The sequence below is a fragment of the Pseudophryne corroboree genome, chromosome 5, assembly GCF_028390025.1.
Source record: "Pseudophryne corroboree isolate aPseCor3 chromosome 5, aPseCor3.hap2, whole genome shotgun sequence".
Taxonomy (NCBI): Eukaryota; Metazoa; Chordata; class Amphibia; order Anura; family Myobatrachidae; genus Pseudophryne; species Pseudophryne corroboree.
In genome coordinates this window covers 662,138,542-662,163,306 of record NC_086448.1, presented here as the reverse complement: position 1 = coordinate 662,163,306, position 24,765 = coordinate 662,138,542, and the positions used below count along the sequence as shown (strand labels likewise).

Here is a 24,765-nt window from a genome sequence, read left to right as displayed (position 1 = left end):
TGGAAGGTGTGTAATATGGTTATGTCCTTCTCCGTCCCATATGTTCTCCCCGATGATGCAAATTTCATATGCGGGAGAAAGGCGTACAAGTGGCTTGCCCCAAACTCTGAAGGATTGTGTTATATTGGAAAAGTATTGCCTGAAGTGATGACTGTAACACATGACAAAATGAAGGACATACACCGTGGTGCCCAAGCTCCTTATACTCACACCCACTACGAGCACGTTGTTAAAAGGCACCTGATAGAGAAGACAGAGCATCCGGCCTCTGATCTGATAAGTGAATCCACCGGGATTCAATTCTTAATCGCGTTAGATTTCACCCGCACCGCTAGAGGAGTGCTAAATTATAAATACATATCGGCGCTCGCAAATTTGTTAGATAATATCACTGAAATGTATGATGACACGTTTAGATATACTGGAAGGGAACTTCAAGCTTATAAAACAGAACTGGTGCAGCATAGAATGGTTCTTAATTACCTCACAGCAGTGACAGGCGGATATTGTGTTACATTGGCAACACAGTACGGCGTGAAGTGTTGCACGTATATCACGAATAGCACCGAGGATCCGGTCGAGGTCATAGACCAAAAGATGGACGATATTCTCCAATTGAAGTGGGAATTTCGCCGAAAACACAATCTCACTCTTGCTGCTGTAGGTAATGAGCTGACTGGTTGGGTGTCATGGTTGAACCCGCGAAATTGGTTCTCCGGTTTGGGAGACTGGGCTCAAGGAGTCATAATGGATGTTGGGAAGTTTCTCCTATGTATCTTAGGTGTTGTCATATCAATTGGCTTGATATTTAGATGCGGTCAGGCTTTAATGAAGTGCAAACATCGTACCAGGGTAATGAGTTTGAGGAGTGAGGAAACTGTAATTAACCTGGATTTGATGTATGACCCAATGATAGAAATAATGATGTAATGAAAATGCGATTATACGGTCCGTTTCTTTCACCTGTTTTTCTGGTTTTTCTCCAAGATAAAAAGACCCACTTGGACGAGGAAGTTGATGAGACGCTATACAGACAACGGATAGACCAAAGAAGAAGTTTTGACCACTTGAGATATGGACATTTGATGAACTTTGCCATGGATCCCCAGTTTCCCTAGAATTCTTAAACTTACGCTAGCCCAACATTTTTTGTAAATCTAATGGCATTGACAAAGCTTTTTGCTCACACCTAATGGGCAACACAGCGCAAAGAAGACGACTTTCAACTGATACCGAACAAAACTTCAACCGACAGATGTACATTAACCTGACATAGAATACCACCGCATTTACCGTAATTATGTCTTTTCTTCATTTCTACAACCCTCAGGTAATGACACACATAGTATAGGGAATACAGGCACAGATATCAGCAATCACATATTCCCCCATTCATGTATCATCAACTAAAATGTGCTCCCCATTTTGTTCAAAATCCGAAAAGAGCTCGGTAAAGTTTGACAGCCCATCCACAGACCCGTACCACGGGATAAGAAGGAATTCAAATGTATACTTCGCAATACCCCGAAGCTTGATTTACAGCACGTACGGCACGATGATACATGACCCCCCAAACATGGACTCATACACACATGCTTCTGATATCTCACTAGGTCATACCCTCTTCACACCTACTCCTCTCTCCTCCCTTACCCAACCATGGAAATTAATTAACCCCTAACATATATTTTTCTCCTTTTGAAATGTTTTCAGGAAGTGGCAGTTATTATTGACTGCCAAAGGGTGGACTGTCAAAGTCAGAAAAATATCTCTATGCACACTACCATATTTGCACCTCACACAGGTCCGTGCTGCGCATGCGTACGCTCTCCCGTACGTGCGCATACTCACAGTCGCGGGCACCCGCAGGCGCATGGTATGCGTATTTACGGTAGAGTTTATGCGATCGTAGCGTGCGACTCAATCATTACATATTTTCACTAATAATGTATTTTGTAGATCATGGTCCCTTTGATAGAATCTGAAAGTTTGGTTAATATAGAATGTTCATGAACAGAGAAATCCCTCTTTGTTTGATACGAAGGGTCAGACAGGAGTAATACAGTGGTGTTTAGTATCCATCGGAAGAATATTTAATTAGAAATATTCCGGTGTTGGTTTGAAGCAGATCAATCGCTCGTGCGAATAGTTATGGACATAAGAAGTTTATGAACATTTACTTTATTTGCACTTTATTACCCATGCGGCGGGAAACCCAGTTTCCCTCCCACCTGAGCAGTTGGAAATAGTCACAGCCCACCTGTATGAATCAACCTATGACCTTTTGTTATAATACGAAGCCGAATTCCTATGTCCAATGAACAATGAGATTGTAGGGACCATTGAATTGTATTGTGTGTGGGGCATAAATAGACAGGCCGACCGTATCCAGTTCACTCTCTTCAACGGTTCTCATTGCTGATAATCGGGAGCTGGATATCGAGGCGCATGCGATCGTTTCCCCTTGTGCGTAAGTTTTCTCCGTAATCATATTGTCTTACTGTGAGCCATCTCTCTCTCTCTCTCTCTACTCTTTCTCTCGTATTTTCCTTTAATTATATTGTATTGTATTTCCTGTGTAGTTTATCTGGTTAGTTGGTTTATGTTATATTGTAGTGTATCATTTGTACTGTGATTCCTTTTGCAAGTATAATAGTTATAATACATATAATAGGTTTTGGACCCTAAGCCCAGGTATCTGTGTATTCTTTATAAGGGTTAAGTATTCACTGAGCGTCGGTGACGCTCAAGCAGCTTTGTAGTTAATCAGGTCAGCCCAGGTTGCACTTACACTCTGTCTCCACACTAAGGTATACTGTGTATCTCATCGTTAAAGGTATAGATATAAAGGTTTAAACGTTGTAAGCGTCTGCACCGCTGGTGATCTCCTCGTGGTCCCGAGCGTACGCTACACTATAGCGAATCATTACGTTAGTCGGCAGCCAATAGCGTGCCTGCCTGTGATCACTGGGCCGTAAGCGAACGTGACGCTTGAGCGTCTCGACTACGGTTGAGCGAACGCTACACAACTTGCGTACCCTTACGGTACTTCTTATGTAGATAGCGTATAGTGTTCTTAGACCTCTTAAAGTGTTTTATATACGATAAATATTTAGCTTTATCAGACCTCACCAAGATCTTTATCAGATGCCACTATAGGCCACAGTTGTTTTGCTCTTTTAGACAGGTGTGTGCTACTTGAGTTGAATTGTGTAACCCACGGGAATCTGCCTTCCAAAGCTTTTCTATCCCTGGGCTTAAGTAATTGTTCCCATGATAAACTAAGGGCTCTATCTTCAGCTTTCTTTAGATCTCCTAATTGATAGCCCCTATCTAAAAAAATTTTTTTCATTTTGGTCAACTCTGTATCCCTGACCTCAGGGTCATTGTTGATGCGACAAACTTGAAGAAATTGGGAATATGGAAGACTAGCAATGGTAGCTCTTGGATGGAAGCTATTAGATTTGAGTAGATTGTTTCTATCTGTTGACTTAACATAAAGGGATGTATTAATTAGTCCTGCCTGCATAGAAATCTTTACATCTAAGAAGTTAATGGTACTTATGTCCATAGTGGCTGTGAACTTCACTGGGCTGTCGGATTGATTGTGTGTTTCTATAATATTCTCCAATTGCGCCTGTGTCCCAGTCCACAGAATGAGTATGTCATCTATGTACCTAAGATATAAGCCTAAATGGCAAGCTATAAGATGGTCCTGTAGAAATAAATCCTTCTCTACTTCCCACATGTACGTGTTCGCAAATAATGGGGCCACCGCGGACCCCATCGCACAGCCTGTGCGTTGAATGTAGTACTTCCTGTCATAAAGAAAAAATTTTTGCGTAAGTGTAAACTGTAATAACTCCAAAAAGAATTCAATTTGAGGACCCTTGTACAGCGGGTTGTTGGTAATAAGACGTCTAACCGCCGCTAATCCCACTGCCTGCGGGATGCATGTATATAGATTGGTGACGTCTATTGATGCCAAAACGGTATGTGCGGGGAGTACATCCAATGCCCCTAACTTACTAAGAAGTGTTGAGGTGTCTTTCAGATAAGTACTGGTTTGTTGGGGATACATGGTTGTAGATATGTGTCGCAATAAACAGCCAAAGGCTCACATAGCGACCCCCGGGCCGATATTATGGGCCTACCTGGGGGGTCGTGTGGGTCCTTGTGTGGGTCCTTGTGTCCTTATTGACGGGTTAAGCGAACTGGGCTCAAATTAAGACCTATTCAGTTTACTCACCTGAGCGGGGATATCTGATGTCAAAGACATCCCTTGGCTAGGTGATAATTTGTGAAAGTGGGAGCTTGTTAATTTGAATGTCTCTATTTTCCATTGCATTGGATCAAGTGAATTGGTTGGTACAAAACCTAGTCCTTTACTCAGAACCTTATTCTCCAATGGTGTCAAGTCCTTTGTGGAAAGATTAAATATTAATTGCGTCCCCTCTTGGGCGGCTTGGAATTTGCCTTGGGACCTCGTCAATAAGGACATTCAATTGGATGATGGAATCATTGGACAAAGAACCATGTGTTAAACCTTATCCCAATATGTCCAGAGAGAAATTTGTGACCCTTAAAAATCTGGGTAAAAGACGGGATATTATTATCAGGAATGCTGATAAAGGGGGAGGGATAGTGGTGTTGGATACATCAAAATACAAAGCAGAATGTGAAAGGTTGTTATCTGATCAAAATACATATGGCTGTTTGAAATCTGACCTGACCAGTGCTTTTAAACAAGAGCTGGATACATTGCTAGCTAGGGCAGCAACTGAGGGTATAATCTCTGTTTCTTTATCCAAAATGTTATCTAGAGAATTCCCAGTTGTACCCATTTTTTACAGCATTCCCAAACTACACAAGGACCCACACGACCCCCCAGGTAGGCCCATAATATCGGCCCGGGGGTCGCTATGTGAGCCTTTGGCTGTTTATTGCGACACATATCTACAACCATGTATCCAACAAACCAGCACTCATCTGAAAGACACCTCAACACTTCTTAGTAAGTTAGGGGCATTGGATGTACTCCCCGCACATACCGTTTTGGCGTCAATAGACGTAACCAGTCTATATACATGCATCCCGCAGGCAGCAGGATTAGCGGCGGTTAGACGTCTTATTACCAACAACCCGCTGTACAAGGGTCCTCAAATTGAATTCTTTTTGGAGTTATTACAGTTTACACTTACGCATAATTTTTTTCTTTATGACAGGAAGTACTACATTCAACGCACAGGCTGTGCGATGGGGTCCGCGGTGGCCCCATCATTTGCGAACACGTACATGTGGGAAGTAGAGAAGGATTTATTTCTACAGGACCACCTTATAGCCTGCCATTTAGGCTTATATCTTAGGTACATAGATGACATACTCATTCTGTGGACTGGGACACAGGCGAAATTGGAGAATATTATAGAAACACACAATCAATCCGACAGCCCAGTGAAGTTCACAGCCACTATGGACATAAGTACCATTAACTTCTTAGATGTAAATATTTCTATGCAGGCAGGACTAATTAATACTTCCCTTTATGTTAAGTCGACAGATAGAAACAATCTTCTCAAATATGATAGCTTCCATTCAAGAGCTACTATTGCTAGTCTTCCATATTCCCAATTTCTTCGAGTTTGTCGCATCAACAATGACCCTGAGGTCAGGGATACAGAGTTGACCAAAATGACAAAAAATTTTTTAGATAGGGGCTATCAATTAGGAGATCTAAAGAAAGCTGAAGATAGAGCCCTTAGTTTATCACGGGAACAATTACTTAAGCCCAGGGATAAAAAAGCTTTGGAAGGCAGATTCCCGTGGGTTACACAATTCAACTCAAGTAGCACACACCTGTCTAAAAGAGCAAAACAACTGTGGCCTATAGTGGCATCTGATAAAGATCTTGGTGAGGTCCATAACTCCAAATTACTAGTAATTCATACCAGAAATAAGAGCATCAGAAACTATGTGGTCAAAACTGACATCTCTGAATTTGAGAAACCTAGATCACATTTTCTTAGTAAGAAGCAAGGTTGTTACCGCTGCATTGGCTGCACTACATGCAGCTATCTCATCCAAGGTGACAACTTCAGACATCCACATACCGACAAAACATATACAATCCAACACCCGTTATCTTGTGATTCGAAATATGTGATATATCTTCTTACCTGTCCTTGCGGATTAGCGTACGTGGGCAAGACAGACTGTGCCTTTAAGACACGTATGGCACAGCATAGTTATGTCATACGGGAAGCTATTAAGAAAGGGGACAACGAGCAACCAGTGGCCAAGCATTTTGCAAAAGCCAAACATAGCATGGCCACGTTAAGATTTAAAATAATTGATCATGTTCCTAATTCTCTACGAGGGGGGGATAGATCTAAGAAACTGCTACAACTGGAATCCAGATGGATCCATAGATTAAATACCGTCCACCCCAAAGGTCTCAATGAGTCCTTGAATCTTAGATGCTTCCTCTGAAGAGTTTATATAAGATTCAAATGTTGCTAGATCAGCACTTTACATACATATCACCCGTAGTTGGAGATATGTATTTGGAGAGCACAGTGTGTAGCCCCACACAGACCGTGTGCCAAATTAGGCTGTTATTATTGGATTCATTTATTTATTTTATCTTTAAGAGAGTATATGGGAGTATAATATTGAGACTTGCTCTAAGTACACTAATTGTAACATTCTGTAATGATTACGTTTTTATGTCTTTTTTTTGTGTGTTTTTAAGTTCATTTTATTTTATATCACATGTTGATCACAGGCACGTTTGCACTTTCATGTACATTGTCCCAGAATGTGTTGCTTAGTATTGTTAATGGAAGTAAAAAGCTTCCTCATCGTAATCACTGTTTATGTTGTGAGTAACCATGACAACCCTATCAACAGTGTCAGCGTGCTTTGCTGGGCGGACCGGCGCTGTGTCACTTCCGGAGGGACCGGGCGATGCAGCCGGAATCCGGGCAGCGAGGGCTGAACTGACGGGAGGAGTCATCCTAAACTAAAAGGTATTTATACACTTTATATTACACTGTCACTTATCCTGACGACGGGGCTGCGACCCCGAAACGTTGAAGTCTATGTTGACAATAAAGTCACTGCACTTTTACTACTGAGACTAAGACTCAGAGTGCCGCCCATTTTGTCCTTCTGTACTACTGGGCCGCAACCCTGAGGGAAGGCACTGTGAGCACTATACTTTTCAACAAGGGACTAAGAGTTCCGGGTCGTTTTGCAACATATATATATATATATATATATACATATATATGTATGTATAATATATACAGATGTGGCCATTGTCATCATGGGTTCAAATAGTTGCACCCACGATCCATAGAGGGTGCATTGTGTGATCACGGGTGTGAATATTACACAACTATATATATATATATATATATATATAAGACAGAGAGAGGGAGAGAGAGTTCTACTTTATGACAACCTTCCATTATGATATTTTGCATTTTTACTGCACAATGATTGTAGATACCATTAATGAATAGTGATTATTTCCTTTGAATGCCATTATCCTTTATTCTATTAGCCAACTATATCACTGTAATATTATATTGCATGCTTGTACTGATTACTTTGCTACAATATATAAAGGTCAGGTCTCACACAACCTGTTAAAATTATATTGCATACCCTGCATTAGCCTCAATATAGTGGTAACATCACATGACCTATACTGTGCAAACACCTTAAAGATTAGACTGTTTGCACTTTATACCCCTAGGTACCCCGGGTCATTTTTGATCATTAACTTTGGCTAGATTAAGAGCCCCAGCTGCTGCCAAGCCATAGATGTGGTTAATCTTTAGTACACCTGCACGCCACCCACTGAAAACCCACATTATATAGAAGTAAATATTTTTATAAAAACATAACACCTTACCACTTCTTCGTGCTTGCACTTTCTCACATTTATGCCATTGATCTGTAATGAGAACATAATTACTGCTTAAATACTGGTTGCTATTTCACATTACTAGTGGTAACATACCATAAGTAACATTTCGGAATCCTACCTGGAGAATAGCATCTCCGATGAATAGAAGACCAGAAAGCTCAGCTGCAATTGTTAAAAAGAGATAAATAAACACAAAATGAAAAAAAATACTTTAATAATATGATCCTAAATAATAGATTGTTCAAAATAATAAGAAAAGCTGCTCTTTCCATATTGAGAATGGCAAATATTAGAAGCAGAAACTCATTTTCCAAGCTGCCAAAAGTAGAACGCCTGGGAAGAAAACATTAATCCTCTCAAGTCTCCTATGGGCACTAGTAGGAGTCACAGACTTGGTAATTTTGGTATTTCAGAGATTGCATTTTCTTGATTAGCAATGGGAAGGATGCATCTATCTGCCAGAGTGGTATAATTCAATTTGCCTTTAATTCTTCCCCAAGTAATAATTTATTTTTTCATTATCCAGTCATCACACAGAGATTGGAAAGCTTTGTAATGACTCCCAGACTTTTAGAAGTACATGTGTACTTAGTGCTTCAAGGTAAAAAAAAAACGACGTGAAAAGATAATTTGTAAGATAAATGAAAAGGATGTATGTCTGTGGTTTATTTACATATTTGTATATTTACTGCTCTCCAGGCAGGCTAATTGAAATATTATAAGAAAATAAATATGTAAATATACTGTGTGTGTATATATAAATATATATATATATATATATACTTGCTTGCCGTTTTACTCTGTATACCTGTACATCTGCCTATTAATTTATTATTTATAAACAGTTACTTACATAGGGGTAGTATATTATGTTGCACTTTACAATTGGGTACCATCAGTAATAAAATAAAACTGGAAGATAATAGACAGATAAAGAGGTAAGAGGGTCATGCTCGCAAGCTTAAAATCGATAGGGATTTAGGCATTGATACACAAGGATAGGTGCTACCTTTTGCATATTGGTCCCCTCAAATTGTTAATGCAAATATCTAATCAGCCAATTGTGTTGCTGCATCTCAATGCATAAAAACATACGGAGATGATCAAGAGGATCAGTAGTAGTTCAGAACAAACCCCAAACAGGGAAGAAAACATGTGATCTGCATGACTTTGACTACGGAAAAAATGTTGGCGCACAAACACAGTGGATTAAATATACAGTATCACAAACTGATGATTCCTTTTCACACACTATATATAAAGTATATAAATAGTTTACAGAGAATAGTGCACCAAACAAAAAGCATCAATTGAGCATTATTTATTAACAGTTATTTATATAGCACACACATATTCTGCAGCACTTCACAGAGAATATTTGGTCATTCACACCTGTCTCTGCCCCAGTGGCGCTTACAATCTATGTTTCCTATATCTATGGTTAGTTTTTGTCAGGAGCCAATTAACCTACTAGTCATTTTTGGATTGTAGGAGAAAACCAGAGTAGCCAGAGGAAACACATGGTGAAAATATAAAAACTCCACACAACTTCAATTTTAAGATATCACGTCACAAAGCATACTGTACATCATCTCAAGTTGGTAACACACACATGACAATGGAGTTGATTTACAGTATCAAGGAGTGGACTAGTGGTGATGTAGAGAAGTGTACCAGTGGGGAAGTTGCCCATAACAATCAATCATCATCTATTATTTTATAGAAAGTACTTGATAAATGCTTTCTCAAAGCTAGTAAGTTGCAATGGGGAATTTCTCCAATTGTCCATTTCTCCCCTCATTTCACTGCTTGATACATCAACCCCAATAAGTTGTAATCCACTCACTTTACCAGCTACCAGATCTCAATCCAATACACCATCTTCAGGATGTGGAGGATTGGCACAACAAATGTGCACCAATTTCATGATGCTATAAGGCAGAGCCGGACTTCACATCTGTAAATTCTGGCAAGTGCAAAAAGGGCTGATGTTTTCTGTTGGTCAGGTCTGGCCACACAGAGAAATGGGATAGGTGTGCACAGTGCAGCCTTCTGGCTCTCTTTTTGCTCACCCACCATCCAAAATGCATGTCATTAATGAAAGATGGAGGCGTACTGGCAGGCCACACACCCTTGATGAGTGGAATGATCCCACAAGCAGTAGCCATGCCCCTGTAAAGGCATCTTTTAATAAAAAATAGGGGCATGCCACCAGTCAACACCCCCTGATGCATGGCATGACCACACAAAGATATAATGTCCCCTGTAAAATCCTCTCTTAATAAAGCAATGGGGGTGTGCCACCAGGCCACACATCCTTGATGAGTGACACCCCCAGAAGCAGTAGCCATGCCCCCTGTAAAGTGCGCGCTCACACCTTTGCCGCCCAAGCATGCTAAAATTACAGGGCTTAAAAGCAGCCCCAGTCCATCACTGCTATCATGTCACCGTGGACCAGAATATCATAGGAATGTTTAAAGCACATTGTTGAAATCAAGCCACAAATAATTCAGGCTAAATCTGAATCATATACAGTACTATAAAGGAGTATCTAATAGAGCCTAGTAATCACTGATTGTATGTTGTTTACTTACATTTTGTCATGCTTTAGTACATCCTAATATGTTATATATTAACTTCAGCTGACATTACAGTTGTGAAGTGCAATGAATGTCGGGAAAGGTTAATAAGTGATAGGAAAGTTAAATAAAAACAATACAGCTGTCATGACATATTCCACTTATTTCAAAGACTAAATAAACTACTTTTAGTGATGACATCAACAAGAATTACGTAGACCAAGATTATCTCTGATTGAGACATACCAGGTATTAAACTAATGTACAGTGTCAGCTCAGTGAGTGAGAATTGCATTACCTGTATTTGAAAGTGGTCATGACAAACCCTCTTACCTACCCAAAATGGTCTCTTCCTGTCAATCACTCTGCGACTGTTTCCTTACCACGAGCAGCATCACAAAGGTACCTTGATGGTGCCTAGTTGGCACGTGCACACTGCAGCTATGACATGTGTCAGTCTACTAATAATCGCTCATTTGCAACACCATCAAAGTTGCAACCACATCTGAATCAGGCTCCTTTTGACCAGGAACCAAATATGGTTCTTGGAAATAACACTGAACTCTTGAGTAGTAATTGACACTTTAGATCAGTGGTAGGGAACCTGTTTTCTATTAAGGGCCATTTGGATATTTATAAAAACCTTCGGGGGGGCATGCACAAATTATCAATTTAAAAATTACCCTGCCCCCTCAGTAGTTATGCCCCTTAGTGGTACTGAGTGTGCGCGCCTTTGGTGCGTGCGTGCCAAAAAATGGGTGTGGCCAATTAAAATGGTACATGATACACATATGCCCCCAATAGTGCAGTGCCAGATACACATATGCCAGTGCAGTGCCAGATACACAAATGCCCCACAGTGGCAGATACACAAATGGCCTAACAGTGCCGATACACAAATGACACACAGTGCCAGATACACAAATGCCCCAAAGGGCTAGATACACAAATGTCCCCACAGTGCCATATACACAAATGCCCCACAGTACCAGATACATAAATGCCCCCAGCAGTGCCATATATGCCCCCACAGTGCCAGATGCACAAATACCCCCACAGTGCCAGATACACAAATGCCCCCACAGTGCCAGATACACAACTGCCTCCACAGTGCCAGATACATAAATGACCCCACAGTGCTGATACACAAATGCCCCACAGTGCCAGATAAACAAATGCCCCCCAGTGCCAGATACACAAATGTCCCCACAGTGCCAGATACACAAATGCCCCTACAGTGCCAGATACACAACTGCCCCCCCCCCCCGGTACCCAATACACAAATGCCCCACACATGCCGCCCCCCCCACTGTGTTGCTCAACACTGTCAGGAACAAGGCAAGGAGGAGAGCGTGGCTATGTCGGGTGACTGTGGCGGCATGTAGGACCTCAAAACAGCCGCCGGTTCGTGAGCCAATCAGAGCTCGCAGACTGGCAGCGGAGGCTCCTGATTGGCTGCCGGTCCACGAGCTCTAATTGGCTCACGAACCGGCGGCTGGTTTGAGATCCTACCTGCCGCTGCCGCCGGACATAGCTGCGCTCTCCTCCCTGCCCTGACAGCTGAGACACACCGCCTCCGGACTGATGGGTGGCATGTCTCGCTGACACACAGACAGCAGCAGGCCGGAACAGATGGCTTTGCGGCCTTATACGGGCCGCGGGCCAGAGGTTCCCTACCCCTGGTTTAGTTCCAGTGACACAGACACATGTGATTTTTACTTATATAAGGGCAGGGAAATAACAGAAATGAATTCAAATATATAACTGCTTCCTATGGGATTTACAGTAGAAGGTAAGCAAGTCTTCAAAAAGAAGCAGTATATAATTTAAAAGGATAAAGGCTTATAATGATTGCTACCAGAGGGGTGTACCAAGAGGCAACACCAGGGAAGGACATGTGTTAAACTGTTACAATGATACAAAGTGTAATCTTATATATTTATTTAAACTTTGGGAAATGTGTCTGCACAGAAAAACCTTATTGGTACTAATACTAATTTCTAAGTATGTAAATAGGTAAAAAGCTACATTTTTATTCTCTTTTTTTCAGAAGTCTGTAGCACAATTACCTTATGCCATCAATTGTCTGATGGATGTTTCTTATCTGAATGAAAACATATTTGTATATATTAATATTAATACACCACATAGATTTCATACTGTATATTGTGAAATAGTAATCACCAGTCACATGTTATGTATATTAATATTATATTATGTGTAGTATAAAAGTTCCTTTCTGACCATTTCTGTTCATTTTATGACCAAGCAATGAGGTATATGGAGAAGGAGCATCTGGAGGGGAGCCTTCAGCAAGCATTCAGGTAAATGCAGTTTAAAAGCATAGGATAGTACCAGCGGACATTAAACCCCAAGATATTTGACCTAATCTCCTTTTACACTACCACCCACCCTCTTTACTCCACAAATACATGCTACCTATCCTACTGAACCAACTGGTTACATCCTCCCATTACTGCCTCCAAGATTTCAGCCATGGTGTTCCTTATCTCTGAAATTCTGTACCTCTCCCTATCAGACTCTCTACCTCCCTACAACACTTTAAACAGGCTCTCAAGACCCACTTCTTCATCAACCCAGCCATCTCTCATCCTACCCTCTGTTACATGCTCACTTCTACCCCATCTGTGTCACCCCTGTCTGTCTCCCCTTCCCATCATGAGCAGGGCCTCTCCCTTCATGTGCTTTTCCCTCTGTTAGACTATTTTCTACTCTATACTGACTTTGCCAGCACCCAGTCCTCGGTTTCTGCCACCCTAATGCTTATTTCAGTGTCCTGTAGTCTAATGCAACAATGTTTATATACCCTGTACTTGTCCTACATTGTCTTGTACTGTGTCTTTTCTTGTCTTGTGCATTTGTTTATGTATTTTGTTAGGCGCTGGTGAACCTTTGTGGCACCTTATAAATAAACAATAATAATAATATGTGATGTGACTGTTGGGAGGCCCAGGTTTGGGGAAATGCCACTTAGTCCTGCACCCAGAGTTGTAGAAGATAAAAGGTGACACTTTGCTTCTTTCTACGAATCACTATTCTTATTTTTCCATTTTTAATAAATAATGTATTGTGTATATACTGTGAAGGTAAGCATGAGTGAATTAAGGTTAAATTGTTTTCATTTATTTATTTTATATTAGAGATGAGCAGCCTAGTTGTCAGAGAACCGCGCCCACCCAATCCCCAAACAAGTAAAAATGTCATCTTCCCACTGTAGGATATCGAGGGTTTTGGATTTGAGAACCAAATTTCAAAGTCCCATTGAAATCAATGGGCTGGTCACTGATTGGCTAAGTAGGACTTGCTAGTTCCCTGCACTCTCATTCACCCAGAGGCTGCTGCTGTGTCCACCCAGAGGCTGCTGCTGAGCTGAAAGGCACTGAGAGAGCGTTGTGTACACTGTACAGCTCAGACCATCACTTGGGGCATTTACCATTGAGGGAACCTCGTGCTGTCACAGTAAGTGCACTATTGGTGTATCCAACTCACACTGTATACGACCTGCACTGTATCCCACCCGCATTGTATACTACCTGCACTGTATCTGGGCAACACTGTATCCAACCTGCACTGTATTCAAACCGCAATGTAAGCCGCACTGTATCTAACCTGCAATGTATCCAACTTGCACTGCATCAAACCCACACTGTAACCTGCACTATATCTGAGCCACACTGTATCTAAGCCGCACTGTATCCAACCTGCAACGTAACCAGCACTGTATTCAACCTGCACTGCATCCAACCTGCACTGTATCCAACCCACACTATATCCAACCCACATTGTATCTGACCCACACTGTATCCAACCCACATTGTTATCCGCACTGTATCAAACCTCGCCCTGTATCCAAATTGGATAGTAACCCACATTGTACCCAACCTGTACTGTATCAAACCCACACTGCAACTTGCACTGTATCTGACCCACACTGTATTCAACCCGCAATGTAACCACCACTGTATCCAACCCATACTGTATCTAACCCACAATGTTTGTCCCATACTTTTACCAGTACAATATTTAACTGTGTGTCCCAAAGTATCCCGCACTGTACCCCACACTGTATCCCTCAAGTTTGGAATACTGTTTTTATGGTTGGGGAAATTTTGGGGAGCTGCTTAACAAAAAGGCTGATTGATTGGGGCTTTACATGGGCATAGTGTCAGTCATAAGTGGCCCAGGGCCCCAGGAAGGATTGGGTCATGAGAATATGCATTTGCTGGGGGCATGTGCACTTGCGTAGGAGACATCTGCACTGCTGTTGCTATTTTATTTTTATTTATTTTTTTGCTGATTTTTAACTACTGCTACTTTTGAGCAATGATACTCCACACATGATTCTCAGTACATTTCTGTGTTGGATTGTTTTCTATTGAAAATACTTGAGTTGCTTTGATTGATTGGTTACTTATTCATAATACATTTTACATTTTCAAAACATTTTTAAGCAGAAATAACTGCCGTCTGTTTGTGCTGCTGCTCTGCTGCTAAGTTTAGGCAGCCAGCCTTTGACCTATGTTATCTGAATTTTATGTGATGGATCTGCACAAAATAGTCTAAGTTAGTGAAGTGAAATGGGAAAAATTAATATAAAGAAGAAGTTTTATAGATAATATAATAATAATGTAATAATAATCTGAAAATTGGCATATGCATATGTATTCACCCCTTTGCTATGAAGCCCCTCAAAAGTTCTGGTGCAACCAATTAGCTTCAGAAGTCACATAATTAGTGAAATGAAGTTGACCTGTGTGCAATCTAAGTGTCACATGATCTGTCAGTATAAAGACACATTTTCTGAAAGGCCCCAGAGGCTGTAACACCACTAAGCGAGATGCATCACACCATGAAGACCAAGGAGCTCTCCAAACAAGTCAGGGACAAAGTTGTTGAGATGTACAAGTCAGGGTTGGGTTATAAACAAATATCCAAATCTTTGATGATCCCCGGAGCACCATCAAATCCATCATCTCCAATGGAAAGAACATGGTACCACAACTAACCTGCCAAGAGAGGGCCAGCCACCAAAACTCACAGACCGGCCAAGGAGGGCATTAATCAGAGAGGCAGCGCAGAGACCAAAGGTAACCTTGAAGGAGCTGCAGAGTTCCACAGCAGAGACTGGTGTATCTGCGCATGTGACCACAATGAGCCGTACACTCCATAGAGCTGGGCTTTATGGAAGAGTGGCCAGAAAAAAGCCATTACTTACTGTTAAAAATAAGAAGGCATGTTTTGAGTTTGCCAAAAGGCATGTGGAAGACTCCCCAAATGTATGGAGGAAAGTGCTTTGGTCATATGAGACTAAAATTGATCTTTTCAGCCACCAAGGAAAATGTAATGTCTGGTGCAAACACAACACATCCCATCACCCCAAGAACACTATCTACACAATGAAACATGGTGGTGGCAGCATCATGCTGTGGGGATGTTTTTCAGCAGCAAGGACTGGGAAACTGTTTTGAGTCGAGGGAAAGATGGATGGTGCTAAATACAAGGATATTCTTGAGCAAAACCTGTTTCAGTCTGCCTGTGTTTTGAGACTGGGACAGAGGTTCACCTTCCAGCAGGACAATGACCTGAAGCATACTGCTAACGCAACACTCGAATGGTTTAAGGGGAAACATATAAACATGTTGGAATGGCCTAGTCAAAGCCCAGATCTCAATCCAATTGAGAATCTGCGGTCAGACTTGAAGATTGCTGTTCACAAGTGGAAACCATCCAACATGAAGGAGCTGGAGCAGTTTTGCCTTGAGAAATGGGCAAAAATCCCAGGGGCAAGATGTGGCAAGCTCATAGAGAGTTATCCAAAGTGATTTGCAGCTGTAATTGCCTCAAAAGGTGGCTCTACAAATTATGGACTTTAGGGGGGTGAATAGTTATGCACTCTTAAGTTTTCTGTTATTTTGTCCTATTTGTTGTTTGCTTCACATTAAAAAAAAACATATTTAAAAGTTGTAGGCATGTCCTGTGAATGAAATGATGCAAACCTTCAAACAATCCATTTTAATTCCAGGTTGTGAGGCAACAAAACATGAAAAATGCAAAGAGGGTGAATACTTTAGCAAGGCACTATATATATATATATATATATATATATAGGGAATGGGGTAATAGAGTGCCACAGCAATGGGGTGGATGTAGGGTATGCCAATAAAACTTGTAGTGGGACAAAACTGTAAGATCTGGGTCTGGTCACAGCTACAATGTATTTCTTGCTTGTCTATTAACATAGTTTGATAACATATCCATAATTCCAGTGCTATAATATCCTAACAGGGCCTTCATCAGATGAATATAGAGATTTAAAATGCCCAGGCTGATGAGGTGGCCCACCACTATAAATTATTCTAGTCACAAACTGCTTCTCATTCATAGACAGTCCTGAGAATGAGAAGCAGTTTGTGGCAAGGATCATCGGCACAGAGGGAGGCACCTCATGAAGAAGGCTCACCATACCAGGTGTCTACAGTTGAACAGCATGAGTCTGAACTAAACTTCACTATGTCTATAAACCTGGCTTCCTCTTCATTGTTTGGGCCTCTGTGCACTGCACAGTCCAAGAAGACGGAGGGTAATAAAAAAAATAGGTATCTCATCATCTGTAGCTCTATGATACTCTCCAACCCTCTCTCACCCCTTGTATCTACCTCTCTTTGTCTGTATACAGTTTTGTATATGTGGCTTTGCTCCACCTGTGAATGTGTACCTCTTTTATATCACAATGGGTACCTCTCTCCACCAATCCTCATGTATGGCTCTCCCTCAAAGCCCAATGTGTGCCTCTTCCCGAGCACCCCATGTATGCTTGTCTGTCTATCACTTTCTTTCTTTATATTTGTCCCCTTATACCGTTTGTCACTCCATCCCATCTGCTACACCATCTTCTTCTTCCACTTGACACACTATTCCCTTTCCCTTTTAGCCACTCCTTCTCCCCTTTATGTCTTTCCATTCTCCTCTTCTGGATATTGTAGATAGAACCATGGCTGTTGGCTACCATTAGAAGTGGCATGGATAAATGAAGCACAACCATGTTCAATGCCACATAGTTTAAAGATGGCATGTAAGCATAATCTACATCAGATCTTGGACAAGAGACAGGCAAACAATACTGACCCAAGTGTTTCCTACTGTACATTATGCAGATCTGTTCTGAAAGTCAAAGTGTCAGCATAGAAGAATTAACCATGGAAGATTTCATTAAGAAATGTTTAAACATGTATTTAAATGTCCATAAACGGTGATGACCATAGAAATACATGATCCTCACCAAACTTTTTCTGCATACAACTGCCAAGGACTGATAATGAATTGGTTTACCACATAGAAGTCACAGATGAAGCACAGCAGAATTTGGATTGAGGAAAAGCCATGACATTTCCCACTGAATTCCTTTTTACATATTTGTAGACTCAGTCGCACACAGATGTCCAAATGTTGCACATCAAATTGATCAGTGTAATATAAAAATATAGTTGTGTTGTTTCTACAGAATGTGTTTTAATTATGTGAATTAAGATGCACATTTTCAGCAAAAAGATGCACATCATGGACCTGGCGTCACTGAGAGCGACTGATGCAACAATTAGAAAGGACACATCTGCATATTCATATGCACACACACACACACACACACACACACACACACACACACACATACATACAATATTATGCTCTGATGTTTGCACACTTGGTGTGCATTTCAACAAACCAAGGGGTGCGTATATCAGAGCGTACACACCCAATGGCCCCTGTTGTGACAAAATACTTCTTTGTGTAGTCAGGGAAATGCTGGGAGGTGTACGGTCACTTGGAAATAATGCACGGCCATGTGATTCAGTGTATCCAATCATGTTAGTGTGATGCATTGTAAGAAGACTCAACAGTCATTTAAAATTATATTAATTATGGAGGACCAGAATTTTCCAAATTGTTAGGAGAACATTATTCTTTTATTCCAATCCAATGTTTCAGTCACACCCTGACTTTTTTCAAGGACATGTCAGGCATAAGTGAACCACGGAATGAAATACTTATAAGTAGTTGCATACCAATTAACCAGGTTATACCTTATAGGACTCAAAACACCAATGTGAATTTAAAAATGAACCCTTTGCTAACATAGGCGTGCGCAGCACATTTTATTAGGGGGTGCACCATCGGAGGGGTGTGTCTAGCACCGCCTCTTGGGCGTGTCTTGCACCATCTATTGACATCAACGCAATATAAAATATCCACCCTTGTGCCAATCCTTATAAAGCAGATACATTGTCAGAAGTTGGGATGTGCACCAAACAAACACCCCTGATGGCACTCACTGCAATTACAGTGCTCCTCCTCAGCCTGGTCTGGCTCCCTCTCTCTTTCCCCTACAAGCTGCAGCAGCTTACTTACAAGTCAGTCACTCACTGACACTGATAGTCGCAGACTAGTACTGCTGCTGCTGGAAAAACGAGTGACGTGTCAATGCTGTTGCCGGCCGCCTGCCAGTTTTTAATTTGTTTTCGTAAGAGGAACGCTGGCTGCCTGCTGATCCTCATCAGTGGCTGGCAGTGGCATAGCATAGAAGGAGAGAGATGGGCATGTGGCGGGTGTAACGTGTGGGCAGTGGCATCCTTGATTAACCCAGGTGTCCGGTCAGTAATGCAGTCCTGACAGGGTGCAGCACAGAGGGGACAGTAATCAGCCTGCTCGGCGATCACTGCATCAGGCATGTGAGGTCAGGGTGCCAGACATTAGGGGGTGCCTGTGCGCACCAGGCACCCCTCCTGTGCACACCTATGTTTGCTAACCACAATTTCACATAATTACAATTAAATCACAATTCATATTCCACAATTTTTTTCAGATTGGGCTCAATAAGTACTGTATAGTTGAACAATAAGAATAACTACTGTCATTTTACTATTTAGAAGCATTGTCTTTTAAGGAAAATTTGACCCACACTACCTCCTCGGGGAGTGGGGGCGTTTTCTGGATCTGTTTAATGGACATAAATCGTAGGTATAAGACCTGGTAAAAGGGCTGCCATCAGAAACTGTGGGGCCTAGGACTGTCAAAAAATAAATAAATAAATGCATTTTTTATATATATATATATATATATATATATATATGCATCTGATCAAACCTAATTGGTGCATATTGGAATTGGGTTCTGCATCTGATCAAACCTAATTGGTGCATATTGGAATTTATACATGTCAGATTGAATATCCATCCTGTATGGTGATAATGTTATTGACACTGTGAAATAGAGAAAGTATTCTGTTTTATGAATACATTTTTAAATAATTTTTTATTGTCTGTAATAGATTAACAAGCTGTTAGCGCCCTCAGATTTGTTGTGTGTATATATATATATATATATATATATATATATACATATAGAAAGGTGTCTGGGAAGGCACTCAGAGGCTTTTCTTTTCAATTTGCAAAAAATTGTATTATGAAATACAGCTCAATCTTATACCATTCTGTCAATGTTTCGGTGCCAGCATGCACCGTCGTCAGGGCATGATACAGCACAAAATAGTGACACATTCTGCTGTATCATGTCCTGAAAAGAAGAAAAGCCCCTGAGTACCATCCCATACACCTTTCTACAATTGGCTGAAATACTGCATCGGACCAGGACACCGGGTAATACTATTCTTATATTGAGTACCGGACTCTGCTACTATGAATATATATATATATATATATATATATATAGAGATACAATTCAACCTGCACTCAACTCCACAACAAGCAGCTTGCCCCGGTGCCGTAGTCCTAAGTGTACATACAACTCCAAACGTGGAAAGAAGGCACTCCAGAGGCACAATCAAAATGGAAAAAGCTGTATTGGAAAGTGACGTTTCGGGGATAACCCCTTCCTCAAGACATAACCAACAAGTGTAGTATGTGAACTTACCCATACATGTACCCCTGAGCCAGCAGCGTCATCCCCCGTCTCTCCCGCCGCCTCTCCCGTCGCCGGCCACCACTGTGATGCACTTCCGGGCCGTGGCTCTGCCTGGTAGGCATGGCAACCCAGGCCGCTTGCGTTCCATCCCGGAATGCTCATAGTGCAGTCCGGGCTCAAGAGCGCTGCTGGGGGTCGGAGGCTGGTATTGCCGCATGGCTCCTAACAAGAATCTATAACAAAAAATACATGAAAAAAATACATAAAACACAAGGGCCGTGGAGCATCAAATTACAGAACTTCAGGTCATTATTATACCATATAGACTATAGCACAGACGATCATAGCACAGTACCATCTAATTACAGACATATTCTATATATGGCTAAAGGATCGCTACATAAGACTATTCCAGTTGATTTTATCATTAAGCCCCATAGGGGACATAGTATTAAGTCTAAAAATCCATCTGGATTCAGCCAGGAGTAAAGCTTTCTGACGATCACCACCCCTTATGGACAGGGGAATGTGGTCAATCATGAAATATTTCAACATAGAGAGGGTATGGCCCTTAGATTTAAAGTGGCGTGCCACGGGCTGATCCAAATTTCTACCAGCTAAACTAATGGCAGAACGGTGTAGAGCCATTCTGTCCCTAAATGGCCTCGAGGTCTGTCCAACGTAATAGAGCCCACAAGGACAACAAATTACGTAGACAACAAATTCTGTTCTACAGGTAAGAACATGTCTGATATAAAATGATTTGTCGCAATGTGGATGAGAGAATTTCTTGCAAGGCTGCATATACTTGCAGGTTGTACAGTTAAAACAACTATAACATCCAGGAGGCTTATAGTATACATTAGGTGTAATCACTTTGCCTAACCCAGAAATATCAGATTTAACCAGCCTGTCGCGAAGATTACGTCCCCTTTTAAATGCTGCCATAGGCCTAGTATCCCTGAAGCAAGATAATTCACTATCTGTTTTAACAATCGGCCATAGTGCTTGAGTAGCTTTTTTAATAATTGGGCTTTCTGTGGTAAAGTTGCTAACCCAAGGGATACACTTATCTTGATCTCGTATTTTTGGTTGCAACAATTGGGACCTAGGCATTTCTAATACCAAAAGTTTTTGTTGGTTCAGAACCTTCGGGTCATAGCCACGCAAGGTGAATTTCACAATAAGATCATCCAAGCGTTCTGGTAGCGCCGTGTGATCACTAACTATCCTAGCTATTCTCATCATCTGAGACAGGGGTAAACCCCATTTCAGAGCTAGCGGATGATGACTGTCAGCTCTTAAAAAAGTATTGCGATCAACATTTTTGTAAAAAATGTCAGTGCTAATGACTCCATCTGAAATCATGACCTTAACGTCTAAGAAGTGCATCACCTCTGAACTACAGGAGTAAGTGTACTTGATGCATGAATTCTGACTATTCACCCTGTTCATGAGGTCATCAAAGCTGTCTCTACCCCCGGTCCACAGGATGAATATATCATCTATGTACCGGGAGTAGAGCAGAAGATGCTGACTCACTTCGGGACAATTCAGGAAATTATGTTCTTCTTGGGCAAACATAAATACATTTGCATATGAGGGGGCTACTGCCGACCCCATAGCACATCCCCTTAATTGCAAAAAGAACTGACTATCGTACAGGAAAAAGTTCCTGTATAGAGTCAGCTCCAACAGCCTGATAAACAGATTATGGTCAAAAATCTCAGGGTCAAGATAACATCCAAGAAAACTACGCATAGCCTCCACACCATCCACATGTTGAATGGAGGTGTAGAGGCTACAGACATCAAGGCAGCACATAATAGTACCCTGTGGTACTAGCGTGACATCAAGTAACAATTTAATGAAGCTGGTAGTGTCCTTAAGAAATGACCGCTTCCTCAGCAGTAAAGGTTGTAAAATAAAGTCCAACAGCTGAGCTATTGTTTGTAGCAAAGAGTTCCTGGCCGATATGATTGGCCTACCAGGGGGGGAAACACTGTCCTTGTGCAATTTCGGTAATGTATACAACACAGGAGTTACAGGATGTTCTTTGTATAAGATCTTCTGTAGGGCTGGAGTAAGCAAACCCTCTTGGACCGCAGTGTCAAGAATGGCTTTCACTTCTCGCTGGTATTCCTTAGTGGTGTCACTGGGCAATTTCTTATATACATCTGGTTCGGATAACTGGCGAACAATTTCAGCCCGATAATCGGCAATATTTTGGACCACCACTGCCCCGCCCTTATCAGCAGGCCTAATAACTATGTCTTCATAGCTTGCTAGATTTTTAAGAGCTATAGTCTCGCGGTAAGATAAATTCTTGCGTGTACGACCCGGCGCAGAGGCAAATTTGCAGACAGAATCGTCCAAAAGTCTATTAAAAGTTTTTAAAGACGCATTAGACGAAGAGGGGTCAAATTTAGAGCTGGAATGTGAATGCAGAAACGGATCAATATGTGTGGTCACTGCCGTGACTGGACGAGACTGGTAATATTCTTTTAGGCGTAATTTACGTGCTAGCTTATGATGATCTTGTTGCCAGTCAAACCCATCGAACATATTAGTCGGCACAAAGGATTGATGAACTGAAGGTCTTACAGAAAGGACTATCCTTTGTGCCGACTAATATGTTCGATGGGTTTGACTGGCAACAAGATCATCATAAGCTGGCACGTAAATTACGCCTAAAAGAATATTACCAGTCTCGTCCAGTCACGGCAGTGACCACACATATTGATCCGTTTCTGCATTCACATTCCAGCTCTAAATTTGACCCCTCTTCGTCTAATGCGTCTTTAAAAACTTTTAATAGACTTTTGGACGATTCTGTCTGCAAATTTGCCTCTGCGCCGGGTCGTACACGCAAGAATTTATCTTACCGCGAGACTATAGCTCTTAAAAATCTAGCAAGCTATGAAGACATAGTTATTAGGCCTGCTGATAAGGGCGGGGCAGTGGTGGTCCAAAATATTGCCGATTATCGGGCTGAAATTGTTCGCCAGTTATCCGAACCAGATGTATATAAGAAATTGCCCAGTGACCCCACTAAGGAATACCAGCGAGAAGTGAAAGCCATTCTTGACAATGCGGTCCAAGAGGGTTTGCTTACTCCAGCCCTACAGAAGATCTTATACAAAGAACATCCTGTAACTCCTGTGTTGTATACATTACCGAAATTGCACAAGGACAGTGTTTCCCCCCCTGGTAGGCCAATCATATCAGCCAGGAACTCTTTGCTTCAAACAATAGCTCAGCTGTTGGACTTTATTTTACAACCTTTACTGCTGAGGAAGCGGTCATTTCTTAAGGACACTACCAGCTTCATTAAATTGTTACTTGATGTCACGCTAGTACCACAGGGTACTATTATGTGCTGCCTTGATGTCTGTAGCCTCTACACCTCCATTCAACATGTGGATGGTGTGGAGGCTATGCGTAGTTTTCTTGGATGTTATCTTGACCCTGAGATTTTTGACCATAATCTGTTTATCAGGCTGTTGGAGCTGACTCTATACAGGAACTTTTTCCTGTACGATAGTCAGTTCTTTTTGCAATTAAGGGGATGTGCTATGGGGTCGGCAGTATCCCCCTCATATGCAAATGTATTTATGTTTGCCCAAGAAGAACATAATTTCCTGAATTGTCCCGAAGTGAGTCAGCATCTTCTGCTCTACTCCCGGTACATAGATGATATATTCATCCTGTGGACCGGGGGTAGAGACAGCTTTGATGACCTCATGAACAGGGTGAATAGTCAGAATTCATGCATCAAGTACACTTACTCCTGTAGTTCAGAGGTGATGCACTTCTTAGACGTTAAGGTCATGATTTCAGATGGAGTCATTAGCACTGACATTTTTTACAAAAATGTTGATCGCAATACTTTTTTAAGAGCTGACAGTCATCATCCGCTAGCTCTGAAACGGGGTTTACCCCTGTCTCAGATGATGAGAATAGCTAGGATAGTTAGTGATCACACGGCGCTACCAGAACGCTTGGATGATCTTATTGTGAAATTCACCTCGCGTGGCTATGACCCGAAGGTTCTGAACCAACAAAAACTTTTGGTATTAGAAATGCCTAGGTCCCAATTGTTGCAACCAAAAATACGAGATCAAGATAAGTGTATCCCTTGGGTTAGCAACTTTACCACAGCAAGCCCAATTATTAAAAAAGCTACTCAAGCACTATGGCCGATTGTTAAAACAGATAGTGAATTATCTTGCTTCAGGGATACTAGGCCTATGGCAGCATTTAAAAGGGGACGTAATCTTCGCGACAGGCTGGTTAAATCTGATATTTCTGGGT

General features: G+C 41.5%; 1 protein-coding gene across 1 annotated transcript in view; it reads right to left on the bottom strand.

The window, feature by feature from the left end:
* Positions 1-24,765, bottom strand: part of SNTG1 (syntrophin gamma 1) — a 1,036,287-nt gene that overhangs the window by 316,877 nt on the left and 694,645 nt on the right. Inside the window, exons 10-11 of the mRNA XM_063923704.1 lie at positions 8,055-8,098; positions 7,922-7,963 (exon numbers count right to left, since the gene is read on the bottom strand). Coding sequence (XP_063779774.1) covers positions 7,922-7,963; positions 8,055-8,098 — 86 coding nt within the window. The remainder of the gene's footprint in view (positions 1-7,921; positions 7,964-8,054; positions 8,099-24,765) is intronic.